The following is a 22,717-nucleotide window of genomic DNA, read 5'->3' as shown; positions in this document are numbered from 1 at the left end:
ATATGTATTCCATATTCAGTCATTGACATTGTCTGAATTTTGCCCTTGGAATGTGTTTTAGTACTCCCTTTTTATTGAAATTACTCTTAACAATTCATATTTGAATTGTTGTCAATCTTTTGAGAGGTACATTCTTTTTAAACAATTAATAAACTAAATTTATCTCCGTTTTGAAATAATACGTTGGTCTGCTTTATTTTGAAAAATTCCAAATTTAGTGACCCGGAAATGTTTCTTTAATGTTGCTCACAAGACGCAGATTAATTATTTGTATGTTTTTAATAATGATGGTGATGATTGTTTTGCGCTAACGCAGTGGACTTGAGATAACAACACTTATAACAACGCGGTCATACGTGTATTCACCAGTATGTGGCGGTAATGTCCTCAACAATACATTTTCGATCAGATCCACCACAGAATAAGTGGCATACTGGGGAAGCGGACGTTATTCGGTTTTTCTTCATACGGTGGCATACCCTAGTGTATTCAGAGTTTTCTAACAGTATGTAATGAAAATAACGGTACTTATTAGACTACTGTTTAATCTACAAATCGCATCGATAAGTTTACCCCAGCAGTAATTCAATCTGAATATCAGCGTAAGCAACAGTCCTCCGATCGGCTTGAAAGTCTACCTCTCGTAAGTTAGCATGCTAATCGTAGCTAACTCGAAGTTTGATACTAGGAATACAGTACTTTACTCATAAGTGATGCACATTTTTTAATAATTTGCTGAACCGATCTTTTTTAGAATAGTTGAAGAATCATTTGTCTTATTCAAGCAAAGCTTCATAATTTCATTTCTAACAGGTTAAACAGAAGGTTTGGTTTTGATTTTCTGCTTTTTCTTTGGATCATGCATTTTGAGAAATGTGGTATCAAACAGGAGAGAACATGTAGAAATGCAGTAAGACGTTTTCATTATATTTAATTGTATTCAATATAATATGCGTGGACACAAACTTAACTTCACACCTAATAGATATTAACCTCAAAGGGATAGTTCGACCTACATTCATATTTGGGTGAAATAACATTTACATTGACCTGTTCTTGAAAGCCCATGGAGTCAAAACAAGAAATGATTCACCTCTATACCAGCCTGGAATTAGCATAATTGTCATTGTCCAAATTCATGAATTGAAACTGTGTGTCCCGAGCAAAAAAATCAACATTGCAAGCGGAAACCTTCTCCAAAACACCTCCAACTAAGACTAGTGGAGTTTTTCACCTTAAAGAAACTGTCAATGTTGTATTCCTCAAAATAGTGTTTTCATTGTCGCTATATAGGCCCAAATCTAATTTTCAACTGAACTGAACTGATACTATGTTTTTTTTTAGGTTAAAATAATTATTGTCATAACTGGTATGCTGCTGTCATAACTAGTACGCTGCCTTCATAACTAGAACGCTGCTATCATGACTAGTATGCTGTCGGAGCCAGTACGCTACCAGACATTTCCTGAAATAGTTGCCAGAGGGATGTTTCATTAAGCTCAAGCGTGCACTGCTGAAACTTACCAGTTGCTCCTGAAATGTCTGAATTTGTCGTTTTTTTTGTCATTCAGACAAAAAACGAGCCGTCCCCTACATATGAATATGTACTCTTATCCCCTTAAACGTTCAGTATGAATATGTACTCTTATCCCCTTAAACGTTCAGTATGAATATGTACTCTTATCCCCTTAAACGTTCAGTATGAATATGTACTCTTATCCCCTTAAACGTTCTGTATGAATATGTACTCTTATCCCCTTAAACGTTCTGTATGAATATGTACTCTTATCCCCTTAAACGTTCAGTATGAATATGTACTCTTATCCCCTTAAACGTTCAGTATGAATATGTACTCTTATCCCCTTAAACGTTCAGTATGAATATGTACTCTTATCCCCTTAAACGTTCAGTATGAATATATACTCTTAGCCCCCTAATCGTTCAGTATGAATATGTACTCTTGCTCCCCTAATCAGCACCCAAAATAAACATTTGTTTGACTCAATTGTCTGTAAACCATGTAAATTGAAAAAAACCACTGTATTACCTGAAAACATGGTACAAACATCAGTCCTTGTGTTTATGTGTCAATGCATTTCAGCATAGCACATGTTTCACTGATTGATTTCTCCACAGTATGTTAGCGTAACAGTGACATGATCCGAATCAGTAAGAATCCACCAAGTGGAACAGGACAAATATTATAATCTTCATTTGAATAACTGAAATGTGCATATATTGACAGCACACATCTTTTATTTCAGGTACATTCCAAAGCATCTGGACTGACTTCATGCTGTTTTGCTGTTACGTACTTGGTTGTTGTTGCAAGGGGAGCAGGGAAATATGAGTCTGAAGAGAGACAAGCTGTTGGATGGCCTTGAGCAGAGTTTATACACTCTGACGAAGGAACATTTAAGTTACCTGTGCGTTCGTTGTGGAATAGGCGCCAAGGATGGTTTCCATGGCGAAGGAAACAGTGAACGTGCGCTGCGGCGTCAGATTATGGAGGAAATCTGGGAGAACGAGGATTCAAAGACTTGGTTACATCAGCTGAAAGAAAACATCAGAGGAATTCAGGAGGATGACAGATGTGTAGCCTTGAGCTCCACTACATCAAGCAGTGAGGCTTCCAGTCCCATCCAGTCTGACAGTGATGAAGTAGAGGCTGCACTGCTAAGTGAATCTGGGAAGCCTCGACAGTTGGATGTTCCCCACCAAATGTGCAACAGAAAAAAGCCTTACAGCTGTAATCAGTGTGGAAAGACATTCACTCAGTCAGGGAGCTTGGCAACTCATCTGAGAACACACACTGGCGAGCATTCTCACAGATGTGATGTATGTGGGAAGACGTTTAATGTGGCCTTCAATCTAATCCGGCACCAGCGAACACACACAGGAGAGAAACCATACAGCTGTGAGGAGTGTGGGAAGAGCTTTGCTCAGTCCGGACTCTTGGCCAGCCACCGTCGTTCACATACAGGAGAGAAACCATATGTTTGCACTCAGTGTGGGCAGAGTTTTGTCAATTCAGGATCCTTGGCAAAACACAAGCGAAAACAACACGTGGGAGAAAAACCCTACAGTTGTACAGACTGTGGAAAGAGTTTCTTTGAATCACACACCCTGACTAACCATAGGAGAACACACACAGGAGAGAAACCATATAGCTGTGACCTATGTGGAAAGAGCTTTGCTCTTTCAGGTACCCTGATTAAACACAAGCTAACTCATACAGGAGAGAAACCATACCGTTGTGTCCAGTGTGGGAAGAATTTTCGTGAGTCAGGACGATTGAAAGTTCACCAGAGAATGCACACTGGAGAGAAGCCTTATAGCTGTGATCAGTGTGAGAGAAAATTTGGTCATTCACAACACCTGAAAGACCACTTGCGTACGCACACAGGAGAGAAACCTTTTAGTTGTGATCAGTGTTATAAAAGATTCACTCAACCGCAACACCTGAAATCACACATGCGAACGCACACCGGAGAGAAACCTTTTTGCTGTGATCTGTGCGAGAAAAGATTTGCGCATTCAGGGACACTGAAAGTGCACCAGAAATCACACACAGGTGAAACATATCTAAATCAATCATCTGTCTCTCCAACAGCGGTTCCAAGTATGTCAATTAAACCTGGACTGTCCGATGTTCAAGAATCCTCTACAAACTCTGAACAGTCCAAAGTTGCAGATCCATCTCCTTCACTGGTGTCAGTTCCAGAACCTTCTATAAATTCTGAACTGCCCAAAGTTCCTCAGCTGGATGCTTCTAGGCCTACTCTATTATGAACCTGCATTAAGGTTACTGTTTATACATTGAATGTATATTTCTTTAGGGTAATAGTGTCTCTGCTGAAAGTTTAACAAATGTAATTAAACATTTATCAGAATCATGGTGCTTAGCAGCACAATAAAGGGGTCCAATTTAGACCCTCATCAACAAAACATCAGTGGCCTTCTTCCTTTGATTTGGGAAAATGCTTTTCTTTTAAGTTATGTCTAAATATTGGAATGGGCACCTGTGAATCAGTAAATATATATATATATTTTTAAATGGTTTGGTTTGTTTTACATATGACCACACTTATGGTTTCTCTTGGCAACTGTCATTTTTATGTTCTATTGAGATATATTTTACTGTTATTGTAACATTGTTTAGGGGAGGGTGAATACATTATTCTTGTGGATTTGGAGTAGGAAAGGAAACAGGTACTTGTGTATGCAATGTAGAGATTGTTAGATAAATGTATTATATGAAGCTCTTTATTAAATCAGCAGTTGTCACACAGTGGGAATACAGACACCCCGCAGAGACCCACAGAGAGCAGCAACAGGAAATAGAAGCACATTGGCCAGGAAAAACACCCTTCTAGGGTCAGAACCGAGGAAGAAACCTGAAGAGGGGCCAAACTGAGGGGTGGCCTGTCCTCTGGTGGCTGTGTCTGGTGAAGATTATAAGAATGCATTATGTTTTAAGGGCATGTTGATCGGCTATCAACATATTCACACATTAGTTTGACCACCGGGCTAATAAATACTGATGCACTATTGCCAATGTGTAGAACTTCATGTTCATTGTGACGTAATGGAAGTTGAATGCTGACTGTGCTGTACAGATGTATATTCAGACTATCACCTGATCTGTTTGGAAAAAATGAGGTTAAATCAGTCACATTTTAGTTTGTAAAGATACATAATCAATTTCATAGACAGTGTTCTGTTGACATAATGGATGGAGGAGGGAAAAATTGGAAACTTACATTCACACGTATGTTCTTAACGTACAGACAGTTTTTTGTGTTTACTATATCGCAAATGCAGAATATTAAATATGGAACTTCTATTCTGAATTGTTGTGACCCGGAAGTACCTTTGGTGTTGACATTACTTTAGTGGATAGTAAATAGCTTTCTGATAGAACCTTGTTAGTTGACTTGAAGCAATATAGTATCCTCTTTAACATCCAAAACCCAACATCCACAGCACGACTTTGTTTGGACGTTGTAAAAAAAAAAAAAGGGTAATTACCACGTGGAAGAAAACGGTGGACTGACAGGCAAGCTACGTTAGCCTTCCTCCGGGAGTATGGTGAGTTAGCTTCTGTTCATCAACGACAGCTCTAGCCGGATTTATGGCTTTTTTCACTTATGAACGACCAATGTCTACGTTCTAGGTGTGACGAGTTAAATTCATTTTTGGGAGATGTATATAGAAATGTGTATAAAGTAGACCTGTGCGATTGTCTCTTTTAAATATACCGTTTGTAGAGGATTTTAAATACTTATTTTTATCAGGCAAGTTAATTGAGAACAAATTCGTTTTTACAATGACGGCCTGGCAGGAGGCAAAACATTACATTGAGATTAAACGAAGAGACATACGGAAGACGTGGCACATTGCTAACAAAGAAACATTTAAACCAAGCACGTAAGCTACACCACTAAACTACAAAGGAAAGACACACTCGGTTAAACACAGTCACAGTGCATCTCGATTATTTTAATGTTTTCTCTTAAGCGTTGTTGTACAATTGCATTTGCAAGCTTGGTAATCTGCAGTATTTAAATTACACGACAATTCTCTTTTACAATATTTATTTTCCCCTTACAATTTCGTGATATTCCATCACGATTATGGAGTTGCATCAGTTTGCAACTCCCCAAAAGGGACTTTTGTACTTAATCCCCAGACACCAACGAACATAGAGCTTCCTGACCTACGTCTATTTGTCGACCTGTGCTTGGCGATAAAGAGGACTTTTATTTAAAGATCTGTCTTCGTGCATATTTTATTTACAACTTTTTAAATACTTATAATGTGTATCCGCATTCACGTTGGTAGATATACATTAAAAAAAAAATTCTATTGACTTTGAAATAAAATCAGTTCCATGTAGACTAATCCTTGACATGATAAAAGCAGTAAACGTATAGTTCAGATATTACACTTTTCTTACTGCCAAACATCTAACTGATCTCTCAACCTGATACTCTCTTAGATTAGATTCAACTTTATTGTCATTGAACAAGTACAGTACAACGAAATGCAGTTAGCATCTAACCAGACGTGCAAATAGAAGAGGGCAATAGCTAAACATGTCCAGAGAAAAGTCGAAGTACCAAAGATATTTCCCATGTGTTCTAAATCCATGTCATATTTCACTAATAAAAAAATAAATTTTAATAATTAATTAACTAAGGCCCAAAGTGCTTTGGTGGTCCTTTACCTACCTCCAAATTCAAACCAAACATCCCAATCATTCAAATGGACATGTTGCAGCCTCTTGCAGCTGCAGTAAGATTAACCCAGTGGTTGTTCACTACTCAAGTTTTTGAAGCTGGCGAGAAGAGTATCAGGCTCTGGGTCAATTCCTTTTCAATTCCTGTCTATTCAGAAAATTACCCCAATTCCAATACTGCCCCATAGAATAAAAGAAGAGAATTAGATTCAAAAAAGTATTTCCATGTACTTGCTGGAATTGACTGGAATTAAGCCTGACCTGGAGGGAACACTTCTAACTAAATGAAATGTTGTCTCCAGGTCAGGCTAAACTATATGATTAAACATAGTGTTCATTTTCCTCTATTACAGGTAATCTGAAGTGCCTGGACTTCATGCTGTCCTGCCACTGACTACACTGTTATTGTTGTCACACAAGCAGGCCAACATGACTGGAGAGACGGAGACGTTGATGGAGGAAATAGAGGAGAGTTTACACCCTCTGACTGAGGACAATCTAAGATATCTGTGTGAACGCTGTGGGGTGGTTGCCTCAGAAGTTAAAGGGCAGAACCATCGCTCATTGCGTCGTAAACTCATGGAGGAAATGTGGGAAAATGCTGATTCAGGAAAATCCAAGGAGCAAGGAATGTCTTGGTTACTCCAACTGAAAGAGGACATCAGGAAGACACAGGAAGAATTTAGTGTGGCCCCAATGAGTCCCAGCCAGTCGGATGATGATAAATCCACAGACTACGAAGGACAGGATGTGGAGGACAAGGACTGGTTTCCTAGCAACAGGCTGGAGGCGGAGTCATCTTCTGAGAGAAGAGGAGACAGAGATTCAGATTTGATATCATCAAGTAAGAACAAAGATTTTTGGATTAAGCTACAAACCGATTATGAAACTTAATTGACTGAATGATAGGTATTGTCTGTTTTATAGGGTTGGTATGTTAACACTATTAAGATAGTGTTTAAAAAATATATATGGTACATGGGGAACTTTAAAGTTATGTCTTTGTTTCACAGGGGACATCCCTAACGGTCACTCGCTCAGAAAGAGGGGCTTATCATCTGGTAAAACTCCAGGGTTGAAAGGGATCATGCGAGCTAATAGATGTGATGTATGTGAGAAGACTTTCATTAAGTCAGGAGACCTAAAAAGACACCAGAGAATACATACAGGAGAGAAACCATATGCTTGTGTAACATGTGGAAAGACTTTCCGTCAGTCAGGACAACTGACTAAACACAAGCGAACACACACAGGAGAGAAACCATATAGCTGTGATCAATGTGGAAAGAGTTTTTCAACAGCTGATAGTCTGACTCAACATAAGCGAACACACACAGGAGAGAAATTATTTGTCTGTGATCAATGTGGAAAGTGTTTCACTACCTTGGGAACACTGACTATACACAAGCGAAAACACACAGGAGAGAAACCAGAGAAACCATATGTCTGTGATCAATGTGAGAAACACTTTACTAGCTCAGGTACACTGACAACACACAAGTTAACACACAGTGGAGAAACACATCATAGAGAGAAACACTATCTCTGTTCAGACTGTGGGAAGAACTTCCTTACACCATCAAAGTTGAAAGTTCACCAGCGAACGCATACAGGAGAGAAACCATACAGGTGTGGTCTGTGTGAGAAATGCTTTGCTTGTTCAGGAGCCCTGATTAAACACAAGCGCATGCACACTGGGGAGAAACCTTATAGTTGTGGTTTATGTGGGGAGAACTTTCCAAGATCAAGAGACCTCACTATTCACAAACGTATTCACACTGGAGAGAAACCTTACTGCTGTGATAAATGTGGGAGGAGCTGCAGAGATATAACAGCCCTGAATGAACACATGCGCATACACACAAGAGAGAAACCTTACAGCTGCTCTGTCTGTGGAATCAGTTTTTCTCAGCAAAGCAGCCTGAATGTACACATGCGCAGACACAGGAGAGAAACCTTACAGCTGTGACCAGTGAGGAGTGAGACTGTCTGCCAGAAGAATTGGAAATGGACCAGCAATTTTTCATGTAGTGAATCACCTCCATTTCATATTATATCATTCAGCAGATGGAGAGGGACCTCACAGCTTCATCCTCTCAGGCATGCGCTCCTCAGTATCTCTCTGTACACTGAGAAATAAATGACCACTATGTGTTCTGTATACAGTGTATCTCATGGTGGGCAAGCAGGCCGTTCATATGCATTCTGTTATGGAGCCTGAATAAATGTGAACAGTCAAGGTCCCTGTCTGTGTTGTGGATAAAAAGCATCTTTTGTGATCTAAGCGTGGCTTATCCTTTTGATGGGGTTTGAACATTTTGTCTGCATTTCTTTATTCCTAGAAATTATGTTGGAAATAAATGATTGACACAAATAGGAAAAGCACTGTGAAGAGCAACTAACATCTGGTTTCTATGCACTGTTGGCACATTTTCAGAAAGTCTGTGCTACTTACTAAGACTTTTATAATCCTCCGGGTCTTTTCTCCCCATGGCAAAATGTACAGAATTGCAGCTAATCTGCTTTGAAACTGCAAAGTTTTCTCTAAACAAATGTGTAGAATTGCAGGAAATTAACTATTTCTAACAATCTCTATCATACTGTTATTTCACACAGTGCCTTAACAAATTGTCATCACTATTAACACAATCCAACAACAAAGTTCAACATGCCTAACAAAGTAAAAACACATTTTTAGATATGGGCCAATTTATTGAAAGTACATACTGGAAAAATCGTATCACATTTCTCATGTACATAAGTATTTAGACCCTTATTCAGTATATTGTAGAAGCACCTTTGGCAGCGATAACAGCTTTGAGTCTTCTTGGGTCTTCTGTATCAGCTTTACAGGCTACTTTCAGCAGTTCCATTTCCTTGCAGATACTTTCGAGTTCTGTGGATCTGGTTGTCTTCAGAAAAACCACTGAGAAGCATCCCCATAGCATGATGCTCCCAGTGTGGTACCTTCTTTTCACCAGACATAGTGCTTGGCATTCAAGCGTAGAAGTTTGATTTTGGTCTTATCAGACCTGAGAAACGTTTCTTATGCTTTCAGATCCCGTTTGGTGCTGTTTTGAAAACTCCAGGCGACATGTCATATGCTATTCACTCCGAAGTGGCTTCCATCTAGCCACTATACCATAAAGGGTTCATCTGATTGGTGTGCTGCAGAGATGGCAGGTTCTATGGTCAGATGAAAAGCGCTTTCCTTCTTGCTGAAAATGACTTGGGACGGATTTTAACTCAGCTGCAGCAGAACACGTGCAGCAGAGGAGGTGGCTTCAACAACAAAACCACCATAAGCAATGGTATCCTTTTTAATGTGGTCATATCAGTTTAATTTTGTTTCAGCAGTGTTGTATAAACTGTTTTTATGTTAGAAATTAGGTTGATTCAAATAGGTTTGTTTTATAAAAGCATACCACTTTAGTTATTTTAATTCAGATCATACACAAAGATCCAAAACTGCTTGTCACTTCATCTTACAATATGAGTTATCTTCTAGCGATAGTCGATTGCTCAGGCCTGGGCAACAACGCAGCCAGAGATTGAAGACTAGGCCTGGAGGAGTCGTATACCAAGACAGCTGGTTCAATGTAAAGGAATGAACTAAAAACACAACCCTGTTTAGCAGACCGAAACTGAGGTTTGCAATATGCAGTCAACTATCTTTGTTTCAAATGCACGGTCTTTGGTCCAACAACGCTAAAGCGGAAGTTGATGCATATTGCTGGACACCCGAACGACGTCGTGCTGGTAAGTTAGCCTTCCAAAAAAAATACATCCTCACATACTCCAAAATGATATAACATTTATTTGAACGGAGTAAATTATCTTTAGCCGAAACTGAAATCTACCTCGTGGGGGAAACGAGGTGGACAGTCTTGTTACGTTAGCTAGCTGGCTTTGCTACAATTAAGGTGGCTTCATCAGCGTGGATACGTGTTCTGTGTACTAACTGCATGGCGAATGTTTACAGTCTAGATATGACGATAATTAATCTCAGTTTTATAAACTGTTCGAAAACACCGGAGTACATGCAATGTACCCAAACGTACCCGCCCGTAATCCTCTTCGAAAAATTAAAACTGCTACTGCATTTAATGTTCGTGTGGTAACCGCTCATGCTAGCTAACGTACTGCAATTCCTCGCTGTGAAAATGTATTCTCTAAATTGTTTTCCTAACAATTTAACTCGATGTTGCTGTCCTTACAATTCCGTGATATACAATTAGCAAGTGTGTACTTTTTTAATGCCAGCAGCTCCTGGCGGGCTCTGAATAGTCCAAGATGGAGCGTGTCATATTAAGCGCATCTCCATTTGCTGTTCTGCTTCTATCACACTGCCACACTCAACCAGTGGCTACATACCAACAGCTATGCTCTTTCAGGCAAACAAATGTACTGCCAAAAAAAGTATTAATATATCCTAATATACTGAAACTACTGGATTTGTTGTTGTTGAGGAGTTACTCTCACCTCTTCTAAACTCACTACACCCTGAGCTTCTCTAGCTGTGAGCTAAGCCCAACTGTCAGGTCAGTAACATCAACGTGCTGCCACCAATCTTGTCGCTTTCTCTGTCAACTGCCCACTGCACATGGGCACGATCCAGTGATTCTCTGCTGCGCAACACTCTGTTGTGACCACCCTCCTGACTACAAAACCTTTCAAAAAGTTAGCTGTGAGAGGCAGCTTCATCCCTCTCAGCAACGTGGACGTCCAGCATGGTCACATGGATGTCCTTGCTAGGGGGAGCCCACAAGTAGATCTTTTAGCTGGACGGACAAGGGATGAGTGACATTGAGAGGGATGGTAAGTCAGATGGAGGTGTGAATCAGCCACTCCAAGAATGCACACTGTATGGATGACAATTTCGTAGGGTGTTATCCGGCTTGTTTTAGCCTAGTTTTCTTCCTTATTACAAAATAATTGCCTGGTTGTTTTTTTCAAATGACACAATTGACAGGAGAATGTTACAGCAAAATAAATTGTAATGTAGACTACTTCAAAATGTACTTTGTATGTTTCAAATATGCATCTACCCTACAGTAGCTTGTGTTCGCAGCCAAAGCAGCTGCGATGTCTTATCTTACCCTGGTTTAACTTATCATTTACTAAGAGTTAGTTAGCTTATTTAAAATTCATAAATTGACATGGCTGTAAAGGACATTCATTATATTGTTAGTGTTATGATACTAGCAGGAACAACAACATTAACAATTATTTTGCTGTAACATTCTCCCGTCAATTGTCATTTGGAAAAAAACAACAGGCAACCAATACCATACCTTTGATGTCCTGAAGTACTGTGTGATACCAGTGTTGTCATTTCTAAAAGGTGTAACCTATTGTATACATACACACTGTCAGATAAAAGCCCAGAGTCTTTACTTACTCCTTTTATAGTTATGGTTTTATTACTAATCCAAACTCTTGGGAATAGAGCCTAAAGATGGTGATAAGAAAATGCCTACTGTCGCAGTTTCTACGGATCTCTTTATGTTATGGATTATAGTGACAAGTGTGTTATTAAGAATATCTGTATAATTACCAACCCACTCACTTTCCATCTGCCTTCCGCACACGTTTATCACATGCATGGTTTCAAGAGATCTGTTGGCTTTAATCTATAGATATGGCTTTCTTGCAGTTGGCCCCATATGTATAATTACAGTGCCGTGTTGTGATGTGTAATTTCTTCAGGTGTCTGGACTCATTGTCACCACACAAGCAGGCCAACATGACTGGAGAGACGGAGACGTTGATGGAGGAAATTGAAGAGAGTTTGCGCCCTCTGACTGAGGACAGTTTGAGGAATCTGTGTGAACGCTGTGGGGTGGATGCCTCAGAGGTTAAAGGGCAGTCTCATCGCTTGTTGCGGCGTAAAATCATGGAGGAAATGTGGGAAAATGCTGATTCTGATAAATCGGAGGAGCAGGGAGTATCTTGGTTACTCCGACTGAAAGAGGACATCAGGAAAATACGGGAAGAATCTTCTGTGGCACCAATGAGCTCCGGCCAGTCGGATGATGATGACGACGATGAAGCTACTGAATGCAAAGAAGAACGGGATGTGGAGGACAAAGATTGGTTTCCTAGCAACGAGCTGGTGGTGGAGTCATCTCCTGAGAGGGATGGAGACAGAGATTCAGATTCAATGTCGAGTAAGAACAAAGATGTGTAGATTGAAATACAGACTGTAACTGTTAATTAATTGATTATTGCTTACCCTGTATGAAAAATGTAATTATTTAGACTGTATTGCAGGGATGATACTGCCAAGTTTATTGTTAAATACGTTGGTACATATGAGGAACCTTATTTACATGCTTTTGTTTCACAGGGGACAGCTCTGATGGTCGCGTGCACAGTGGGAAGGGCTTATCTGTCAAGTCTTCTCCAGAGTCGAAAATGATCCAGCGACTTCACAGCTGTGATGTATGTGAGAAGAGTTTCACTCAGTCAGGAAACCTGAAACGACACCAGCGAACACACACAAGAGAGACGCTTCACAGGGAGATGTCCTACATCTGCTCAGACTGTGGGAAGAGCTTCCTTACGCCAGCAAAGTTGAAAGTCCACCAGAGAACCCACAGAGGAGAGAACTCTTACACCTGTGATCTGTGTGGGAAGATCTTTGCCAATTCAACATGCCTAACTAAACACAGACGTACACACACAGGAGAGAAACCTTACAGCTGTGATCAATGTGGGAAGAGTTTTGCTCGAGCTGATTCTTTGACTGTACACAAGCGTATACACAGCGGAGAGAAGCCACATGTGTGTGATACCTGTGGAAAGGGTTTTCTATGGGCTAGAATCTTGGCTGCCCACAAGTTAACACACACTGGAGAGATGCCATACCATTGCTCGGATTGTGGAAAGAGCTTCTACACATCTGTGAAGTTGAAAGAGCATGAACGAACACACACAGAAGAGAACCCTTACAAGTGTGATCTCTGTGGGAAGAGCTTTGTTTCATCTGGAACCCTAACTTATCATCGGCGTATACACACTGGAGAGAAACCGTACAGCTGTGATCTGTGTGGTAAGCGCTTTGCTTGTTCAGGAGCCCTGACTATTCACAAGCGAACACACACCGGAGAGAAACCTTACAAGTGTGATCTGTGTGGAAAGAGCTTTTCTCGTTCTGGAGCCCTGACTATTCACAAGCGTATTCACACTGGAGAGAAACCGTACAGTTGTGAGAAATGTGGAAAGAACAGCAGAGATATCACAGCCCTGAATGAACACATGCGCATACACACAGGAGATAAACCTTTTGTCTGCCATGTGTGTGGAATTAGCTTGACCAGAAAAAGCAGCCTAAATGCACACATGCGCAGACATTCAGGAGAGAAACCTTACAGCTGTGATCAATGTGGAAAGACATGTGCTCATCGCAGCGAATTGGAAATACACATGCGCAAACACACAGGAGAGAAACCTTTTAGCTGTGATCAATGTGGAAAGAGATATGCTCACCAAGGTGATTTGAAGGTACACAAACGCGTACACACAGGAGAGAAACCATTCAGCTGTGAGCAGTGTGGGAAAAGCTTCCCTCGGTCTACATACCTGACTATTCACAGACGCATTCACACTGGAGGTGATCCACACGGGATTAATTCTCAGTCAACACCGAAGAGGAAATGCACAAGAGATAAGCCTTACGCGTGTGATACATGTGGCAAGCGATTTACTCAATCAAGAACCCTAAAGATTCATCAGAGAACCCACACAGGTGAAGGAAAACCCGAGGTGGGTGGTGGAGAAAGGAAAGCTGACAGAGAAGTGAATCACCTCTCGGCTCCATCCTCTCCGGTGTAAATTCTTCAGGAAGTAAAGCATCTCACAGAACGTCAGAATGAACTGTGCTTTTCTCCAGGAGCTGTGTGAGCTGGCTCTGACTGTAATGTGATGCACATCTGACTCTAGATCTAGTTTGTTTTTTGGATTTCATTCCTGGTTACATTAGGGGACAAATGTATTTAAGCATTTACAATGCCTTTGGAAAGTATTCACTTTCTCCACATCTTGTTGCAGACTTAATTTGAGTGATTAAATATATACACTCACCTAAAGTATTATTAGGAACACCTGTTCAATTTCTCATTAATGCAATTATCTAATCAACCAATCACATGGCAGTTGCTTCAATGCGTTTAGGGGTGTGGTCCTGGTCAAGACAATCTCCTGAACTCCAAACTGAATGTCAGTATGGGAAAGAAAGGTGATTTAAGCAATTTTGAGTGTGGCATGGTTGTTGGTGCCAGACGGGCCGGTCTGAGTATTTCACAATCTGCTCAGTTACTGGGATTTTCACGCACAACCATTTCTAGGGTTTGCAAAGAATAGTGTGAAAAGGGAAAAACATCCAGTATGCGGCAGTCCTGTGGGCGAAAATGCCTTGTTGATGCTAGAGGTCAGAGGAGAATGGGCCGACTGATTCAAGCTGATAGAAGAGCAACTTTGACTGAAATAACCACTCGTTACAACCGAGGTATGCAGCAAAGCATTTGTGAAGCCACAACACGCACAACCTTGAGGCGGATGGGCTACAACAGCAGAAGACCCCACCGGGTACCACTCGTCTCCACTACAAATAGGAAAAAGAGGCTACAATTTGCACGAGCTCACCAAAATTGGACAGTTGAAGACTGGAAGAATGTTGCCTGGTCTGACAAGTCTCGATTTCTGTTGAGACATTCAGATGGTAGAGTCAGAATTTGGCGTAAACAGAATGAGAACATGGATCCATCATGCCTTGTTACCAGTGTGCAGGCTGGTGGTGGTGGTGTAATGGTGTGGGGGATGTTTTCTTGGCACACTTTAGGCCCCTTAGTGCCAATTGGGCATTGTTTAAATGCCACAGCCTACCTGAGCATTGTTTCTGACCATGTCCATCCCTTTATGACCACCATGTACCCATCCTCTGATGGCTACTTCCAGCAGGATAATGCACCATGTCACAAAGCTTGAATAATTTCAAATTGAGTTTACTGTACTGAAATGGCCCCCACAGTCACCAGATCTCAACCCAATAGAGCATCTTTGGGATGTGGTGGAACGGGAGCTTCGTGCCCTGGATGTGCATCCCACAAATCTCCAACTGCAAGATGCTATCCTATCAATATGGGCCAACATTTCTAGAGAATGCTTTCAGCACCTTGTTGAATCGATGCCACGTAGCAGTTCTGAAGGCGAAAGGGGGTCAAACACAGAATTAGTATGGTGTTCCTAATAATCCTTTAGATGAGTGTATTTTTGCCATCAATCTCCATACAATACCCCATAGTGACAAAGCAAACAGACATGTATAAGTGTTCTGTCCTTTATTCATTACTTCGTAGAAGCAGCTATGTCAGGGATCATAGCGTTCAGTTTTTTTGTTATGCTTCTACCAGCTTTGCACTCCTGGATTTGGGCATTTTCTCACATTCTTCCTTGTAGATCCTCTCAACAGAAATGTCCCAAAGGATTCCGGTCTTGGCTGTGTGATGTGCGTCTGGCTCAGGAGTACCTTTCATCTCGCCGCTCAGCCTTGAAGCCCTGGTTGAAGTGCTGCAGAGATGCCCGTCCTTGTGGCAGGTCCCCCCTTTCTCTGCAGAGAAACTCTGTTTAAATGGCCATTGGGTTCTTCGTTGCCTCCCTGACTGTGGTCTTTGCCGAGTTGCTTAGTTTGGCCAGACGGCTCAAGGTCTTTGTGGCTCCAATAGTCCTCCATTACACATTGATGGCACCCACTGTGTTCCAGTGCCTTAAGACATTTTGTTTATAAACCCTCCCCCGATCTGTGCCTCAATATGCCAGAGGTCTACAGATGGTTCCCTGGACTTCATGGCTTTGGTTTTGCTCCTTTTTGACCTTATATAGACAGGTGTGTCTTTGTGAGTCCAGTTCTAGGGTCCAACCAGGTCAGACATATCAGGGATGGTTTAAGGGCACAGGGTTCATCTGAGTTCAATTTGGGGTGTTTTGGCGAATGGTCTGAAGAGATGAGATACAGACAGGAGACAAATTAGAAGACAGACCTTTGTAATGGGGGGTTTATGCCCTGCCATAGAGCATGATAGGATGTTAATTGCTTAATTGTATCATTCAGTACACCTGTATGGAAGCATTTGTTTTTTTATGTTCTTCCACTCATTTATTCTGCTTTTTCCTTTAATTTTTCACCTGTCTGTATTTCAATGTTCTATTATCAATGAATTGGCACAAACAAAAAATAAATAAAAATAATATATATATATATTTTAATGTAGATTGATGGCAAAAAAGTAAATGTAACCACTTATAAATACAGAGAGTGAAGGGGTCTGAATACTTTTGCATTATTTCAAGGTAGCTGTGAGGTGTACAGTATGTGCTCGACCCTGTTACACTCACGCCTTCAAAAGGTGCTACAACTGAAAGCTACAACTGCCATTGAGCTGACCAATACTTATGATCTGCTTCACTTGGTGAAACAAACCGACACCCTCTGCTTCATATACACTGCAAACACAAACTTTTGATTCATAAATAGGTTTTGTTAACAATGTTTTTAGAAAAAAAATGCCAGCTTGTTTTATTTTTATTTAAAATATTTTTTTGCATTTGCTTATGTGCACAATTGCACATTTATTAAAATGTTGTAACATAAGGAAGACGCGAACATATGCATTAGGTGGGTACGTTTACCGCGTGGCCAAGAGCACTGTGTTTTACTTACTACGTTCTGAGGGCAGAAAGAAATGTGATTGGTACAAGCGAACATCCAATCGGAATGAACAGGAGGCGGTGTTCATAAACACTTAAAATTACATCAAGAAGAGCGCAATTCTGCTAACGTCCGTGAAAGAGTAAGTTTACCTGTTATGTTATAATGAACTACGTGTTAAATTACTTGATTATGCTAACATTCAGTGGGGAATTTTTAATCTAGATAACATTCACTTGCACTTCTGATCCAGCTTGTAATGTTCAAGAGCACAGCGTCCTATCCATTTCGATTGTTCGCATGAACCAATCAGTTTCTGACATCAGTCCATGTTTAAGGAAAACGAGACCAAGTTAGAGTGGAAGTCCCGGTTACGTCACTGAAGTTTGGTGGTGGCTGCGAGAACAAGTGCGGGGAAACGGGCAAGATCCTTGGACTAAAGGAATGTCAATAGGGATTGCCTGCATTTATATAGAATACCTTTGTCTAAGCCACCCGTTGAAGCTCAGACAGTTTAGCTTACATAACTCCGTATGTATGTAAGCATTTAATGATTTAATGATATATTGGGTCATATTTGTGAAATGACATTTACTTTACAATATAATTTCTTCCACCAGTTAGACTCCGCCCACAAAATACGTAATTCTTTACTAACAAAAATGGTATGTACTTGCAGCGCCGACTTTTATTGTGAAGGTGGAGTTATTACATCCACGACTGACGTCATCGTCGGTGGCGCTTGCTGAACACTAGTTGGAGAGTAGCGACATTGGTAAAGAGAACAGGTACAAGAGTTGTGCTAGTAAGTTATTCTTCAAGAGAGATATCCTACTCAATACTACACCTTCAAAAGAACGTTGCAAATTATCTTTACATAATAGCTCTTATCAGTTGCGGCTGTCTACTGTCGTGGGAGGAAACGGTAGATAAAGAAACCTGCTAACATTAGCTTTATCAGCTAGCTTGATGGATTTTCTACAATAAAGTTTGTGTTTTTGCTAGCTAGCTTCTGTTCAGTATGCCGGATAGATGTTTTTTGCATTTCAAAATGATGACTGTTAATAGTCGAGATGATTTGATTATTTAAAGTTGTATTAACAAATGAACACGGAAGTGCATGGGTCTACCGTTTATGCCCATGATTTCCGATGGACGTCAGCTAAAGTTTAGTATGGCAAAACTCAATTTAGTAGATGCATTGATAAAATCAGTCGTAGTTTTATTTGCATATCATTGTCTTTAAACAACGGTATATGTTCTTAAATAAGCACTAGAGAAGTTTTGTTGATTTAGTGGCTGCCATGTTGAATTTACGTCATTAGTCGACCCCCGGAGCTCACCTGAAGTAGCCTAGACAAATCTGCGCGCACTTTCACTGTAATCAAATCAGTATAAAAATCTTTGCAATGTATTTTAGGGAACGCCTGAATTATATTCCTTTCTCGTTGTCGCTGACTGAAAGGTTCCTGCAAAACTGAAAGCAAGGGCACTGCAAACATTGCTGCATACTCAGCGTTTTAGATTATGTAGACATTTTTTTTATTACATTATATTGTCAAAATGCTTTGTATGCACCGGTTGCTTCCTCAAACAACGCCTCGAAAAGGCTGATAATTAACAGTATAAACAATATGGTCTGAAATCTCGCCGCCAGACTTGTTCTCTGTCTAGAAACGTCCTCCAACCATTTTTCAGAGGGATGGCACAAGAAAACGTCAGAGAAAGAGCTGCCAGGATCACTTGTGCCCAGCCACTTCTTCTTAACAAAACGTAGGCTAATAACTGTAAAAAAAAAAAACTCAAACGTTTTTGATAACAGAACCTTTCTTGGATTAATAAAATAATATATTTTTTCAGTCATTGTAATTAATAGGTCATTGTTAAAGGGACAATTGAATCTTACAAACACAACATAACATTTGCTATAACAAATACAGTCCAATTAGGGCTGGGGAGGTTTACTCATTTTCAAATAATTGACCCATCCTTGTTCCATCACCTGGCTTACGGTTTTACAGGCAAGTACTGCACACAGGCCTTAAAATACATTTTGTGAGAATATTGATCCAGTTGCTTTGTTGTCAGTGCTAGTCATTTCTCCTCAATAATTTCTCCTCACGGTGAAGTGCCACCACCTTTGAACCGAACATCAGAATCTCACAAATTGGCCTCCAATGGCCAAACAGGAATGGGTTTATTTAGGCGACCACTGGCAAAGGATCATCCTGAATTTTACTGTAGACTGAGAAAGGTTTACCGTACCAGAGGACTAAAGCAGTAGGCCGACTCCATGGGAAATACATGATTAACAGCAAAGCATAACATTTTTGAGACCGTGTCTGCATTTTGGTTTATGTGACATCAAGCCATTGTTTAAATGTAAAATCTAAGGGCCATTTGTGTAATCTGCAATGATGTGACATAATATGCTAAAGTGTACATTGACCACGTGGTAAATACTACAACTAAAAGTTGTTTAGACATTTAGTGCAACTCCATTTCTTTATTTAAAAAAAAATTCACCTTTGTTTTGGACATGTATAAACTATCTAAATGTATAAACTGAAACAGAATTAGCTGATAAGAGGATAACTAACTAAATGCCCGATATAAGTGTGTAAAAATACCCTGTCAATATTGTGTTGTGATTCTTCTATTACAGTTCTAAAACTTCATGCTGTCCTGCCATTGACTGCATAGTCGTCGTTTCTACACCAGCAGGCCAACATGACTGGAGAGAAGGAGACGTTGATGGAGGAAATAGAAGACAGTTTACACCCTCTAACTGAGGACAGTTTAATTTCCCTGTGTGAACGCTGTGGAATAAATGTCCCAGAAATGAAAAAAAAGAACCATCGCTCATTGAGGCGTAAAATCATGGAGGAAATGTGGGGAAATGCAGATTCGGGAAAATCGGAGGAGCAGGGAATGTCTTGGTTACTCCGACTGAAAGAGGACATCAGGAAGACACAGGAAGAATCTAGTGTGGCACCAATGAGTGCCGACAAGTTGGATGATGAAGTTTGTAAGAAAAATGGTGTGTGCATTAAAGAAATCAACCTTTGTAACTCAACTGATCCATCATTATGTATAGATTCACCCATATTTGCAAAATGTTGCTATTCCTTGAAGGTAGCTCGTGTGTTGGATAGGGAAACTACTTCAGAACTAGTTTATTGTTAAATACTTTGGTACAGATGAGGAATTTTATTTTTATGTATTTTGTTCCCAGGGGACAGCCCTAACAGTCGCTCGCTCAGTGATGGTGGCGTATCATCGGACAAGTCTCCACAATCAAAAGTGTTCCAGCGACTTTATACCTGTACGGTATGTGAGAAGAGTTTCACTCAGTCTGGAAACCTAAAAAGACACCAACGAACACACACAAGAGAGAAACCTCATGTCTGTGATAAGTGTGGGAAGAGTTTTGCTCGAGCCGATTACCTGACTGAGCACAAGCTAACGCACACAGGAGAGAAACCCCATAACTGTGATATATGTGGGAAGGGCTTTAATCGGCCCAACTGCTTGGCCGAACACAAGCTAACACACAATGGAGATATTCTTCACAGACACATCTGCTCAGACTGTAGCAAGAGCTTCCTTACACCAGCACAGTTAAAAGTCCACCAGAGAACCCACAGAGGGGAGAATCCTTACAGGTGTGATCTCTGCGCGAAGATCTTTGCTAATTCAACGTGCCTTAATAACCACAGGCGTACGCACACTGGAGAGAAACCTTACAGCTGTGATCAATGTGGGAAGAGTTTTGCTCGAGCCGATTACCTGACTGAACACATGCATGTACACAGTGGAGAAAAGCCGCATGTGTGTGATACCTGTGGAAAGGCCTTTATTCGTCCAAGATACTTGGCAGCACACAAGCTTACACACACCGGAGAGACATCCTACATCTGTACAGACTGTGGGAAGAGCTTCTACACACCAGCAAAGTTGAAAGAGCACGAACGAACACACAGCGGAGAGAACCCTTACAAGTGTGATCTGTGTGAAAAGACTTTTGCTTCTTCTGGAGCGCTGACACGACACAAGCGTATACACACTGGAGAGAAACCATACAGGTGTGGCCTGTGTGAAAAGAGCTTTGCTCTTTCGGGAGCTCTTATTCAACACAAGCGTATTCACACAGGAGAGAAACCTTATAAGTGTGGCCTGTGTGGGGAATGCTTTGCTCGTTTAGGAGCCCTGACTATACATAAGCGTATTCACACTGGGGAGAAACCTTACAGCTGTGATAAATGTGAGAGAAGCTGCAGAACTATCACAGCCTTGAATGAACACATGCGTACACACACAGGTGAGAAACCTTTTGTCTGCCACGTGTGTGGGATTAGTTTGACTAGACAAAGTAGCCTAAATGTTCACATGCGCAGACACACAGGAGAGAAACCTTATGGCTGTGATCAATGTGAGAAAAGGTACGCTCATCGAGGCGATTTGAAAATCCACAGACGCATACACACAGGAGAGAAACCCTTCAGCTGTGCGCAGTGTGGGAGAAGCTTTCCTCGGTCAACTGAACTGAATATTCACAGACAGGTTCACACTGGAGAGAAATCCTCTTCCAGTGATCTATGCGGAATGCCTCAGGTAACACACAAGAGGTGGAAACGTACTCGAGATAAGCCTCTTACATGTGATACTTGTGGGAAGAGATTTGCTCAATCGAGAACCCTTAAAAGTCACCAGAGGACCCACATTCAAAGTGAACGGACCGAAGCAAGCGGAGAGACAACCAAGGCATTTGAGTAGGATATCAAACGGACGGAGAAGTGAATCACCTCACACCTCCATCTTCTCAGGCATGACTTCCTCGGGACCCCCTGGAAGACTCAGACGTGTCACAGTGAAACGCGAGCGTCTCCAGAGGACCGGTGGGATATATGCAGGTTAAACTTAAGCCGTAGGTTTTAAATAGCTGGTTTGTTCAATCTCTTAAGGGGTCCCGGGTCCTGTACGGAAAATGTTTCATGTGTTGACGAGAAGCCACATTCTGGTTCAAAAGAAGGACGTTCTTTTGTAATCCAGGTAAATCAAATGTTGAAGCATTGTGGCTATAAATACATTGCCATTATCTCCACTACACACAAATCCCTGATTGTTTTAAAACGATTATATAATTTGTACAAACCTGTTTCCAAAAGAGTTGGGCTGTGTAAAATGCAAATAAAAACAATGCAATGATGTGCTGTATCATCCCTGTATTTAATTCAAAATAGTACATACACATACATACATCTTCTTCCGCTTCATCCGGGGCCGGGTCGCGGGGGCAGCAGTCTAAGCAGAGATGCCCAGACTTCCCTCTCCCCAGACACTTCCTCCAGCTCTTCCGGGGGGACACCGAGGCATTCCCATGCCAGCCGGGAGACATAGTCTCTCCAGCGTGTCCTAGGTCTTCCCCGGGGTCTCCTCCCGGTGGGACGGGACCGGAACACCTTCCCAGGAAAAATAGTACAATAGTATCAAATGTTGATACTGAGAAATGTTGTTTTTTGGAAAAATACATGCCCATTTTGAATTTGATCCACTGTGTTGGATCACCTCGTCTTTTAACAATACTCTTTTTGCTGTAGTTTTGTAAGTGAAATGTTTCCCATTCTTGCTTGATGTCGGATTTCAGCTGCTTAACAGTTCACGGTCTCCTTTGTTGTATTTCTGTTAAATAATGCACCAAACAGAATCTTTTAATGATACTATGTACCGTAGATTATAAAATCCCCAAACTCTTTGCAATTTGACGT

At 40.9% G+C, this 22,717-nt stretch overlaps 3 protein-coding genes across 8 annotated transcripts; all 3 read left to right on the top strand.

Annotated features, from left to right (window-relative positions):
- Positions 1–321: 321 nt before the first annotated feature.
- On the top strand, positions 322–3,811 carry LOC114839782 (zinc finger protein 501-like). The gene is made up of 2 exons (XM_029122122.2): positions 322–643; positions 2,265–3,811. Exon 2 carries the CDS (start codon positions 2,347–2,349, stop codon positions 3,790–3,792), a length of 1,446 nt encoding a protein of 481 aa, XP_028977955.1. The 5' UTR covers positions 322–643; positions 2,265–2,346; the 3' UTR covers positions 3,793–3,811.
- A 2,846-nt stretch (positions 3,812–6,657) lies between these two features.
- On the top strand, positions 6,658–8,482 carry LOC105031398 (zinc finger protein with KRAB and SCAN domains 7-like). Its single transcript, XM_029122132.2, has 2 exons — positions 6,658–7,085; positions 7,255–8,482. Exons 1-2 carry the CDS (start codon positions 6,671–6,673, stop codon positions 8,208–8,210), a joined length of 1,371 nt encoding a protein of 456 aa, XP_028977965.2. The 5' UTR covers positions 6,658–6,670; the 3' UTR covers positions 8,211–8,482.
- On the top strand, positions 6,998–22,147 carry LOC105031397 (zinc finger protein 2 homolog). Of its 6 annotated transcripts, none has more exons than XM_010905798.5 (4): positions 6,998–7,085; positions 9,300–10,000; positions 11,951–12,411; positions 12,591–14,378. In XM_010905798.5, exons 3-4 carry the CDS (start codon positions 11,988–11,990, stop codon positions 14,075–14,077), a joined length of 1,911 nt encoding a protein of 636 aa, XP_010904100.2. In that variant the 5' UTR covers positions 6,998–7,085; positions 9,300–10,000; positions 11,951–11,987; the 3' UTR covers positions 14,078–14,378. The 6 variants fall into 6 exon arrangements, with proteins under 6 accessions (XP_010904100.2, XP_034149934.1, XP_012987675.3 ...); XM_034294043.1 differs by lacking the exons at positions 6,998–7,085; positions 9,300–10,000 and adding exons at positions 19,615–19,973; positions 20,185–20,265 and having other exon boundaries at positions 10,036–12,411; positions 12,591–14,008; XM_010905797.3 differs by lacking the exons at positions 6,998–7,085; positions 9,300–10,000; positions 11,951–12,411; positions 12,591–14,378 and adding exons at positions 15,460–17,754; positions 19,615–19,989; positions 20,185–22,147.
- The last annotated feature ends 570 nt before the right edge of the window (positions 22,148–22,717 follow it).

Source organism: Esox lucius, chromosome 9, assembly GCF_011004845.1.
Source record: "Esox lucius isolate fEsoLuc1 chromosome 9, fEsoLuc1.pri, whole genome shotgun sequence".
Lineage (NCBI taxonomy): Eukaryota > Metazoa > Chordata > Actinopteri > Esociformes > Esocidae > Esox > Esox lucius.
The sequence above is the reverse complement of the archived record's forward strand: the minus strand, read 5'-3'. Positions and strand labels throughout refer to the sequence as shown.

Coding starts and splice junctions, on each gene's coding strand:
- LOC105031397 (XM_013132221.4), top strand. CDS start 11,934: ATGTGTAATTTCTTCAGGTGTCTGGACTCATTGTCACCACACAAGCAG. Junction 12,412..12,590: donor AGATTCAGATTCAATGTCGA/GTAAGAACAAAG, acceptor TTTGTTTCACAG/GGGACAGCTCTGATGGTCGC.
- LOC114839782 (XM_029122122.2), top strand. CDS start 2,347: ATGAGTCTGAAGAGAGACAAGCTGTTGGATGGCCTTGAGCAGAGTTTA.
- LOC105031398 (XM_029122132.2), top strand. CDS start 6,671: ATGACTGGAGAGACGGAGACGTTGATGGAGGAAATAGAGGAGAGTTTA. Junction 7,086..7,254: donor TTCAGATTTGATATCATCAA/GTAAGAACAAAG, acceptor TTTGTTTCACAG/GGGACATCCCTAACGGTCAC.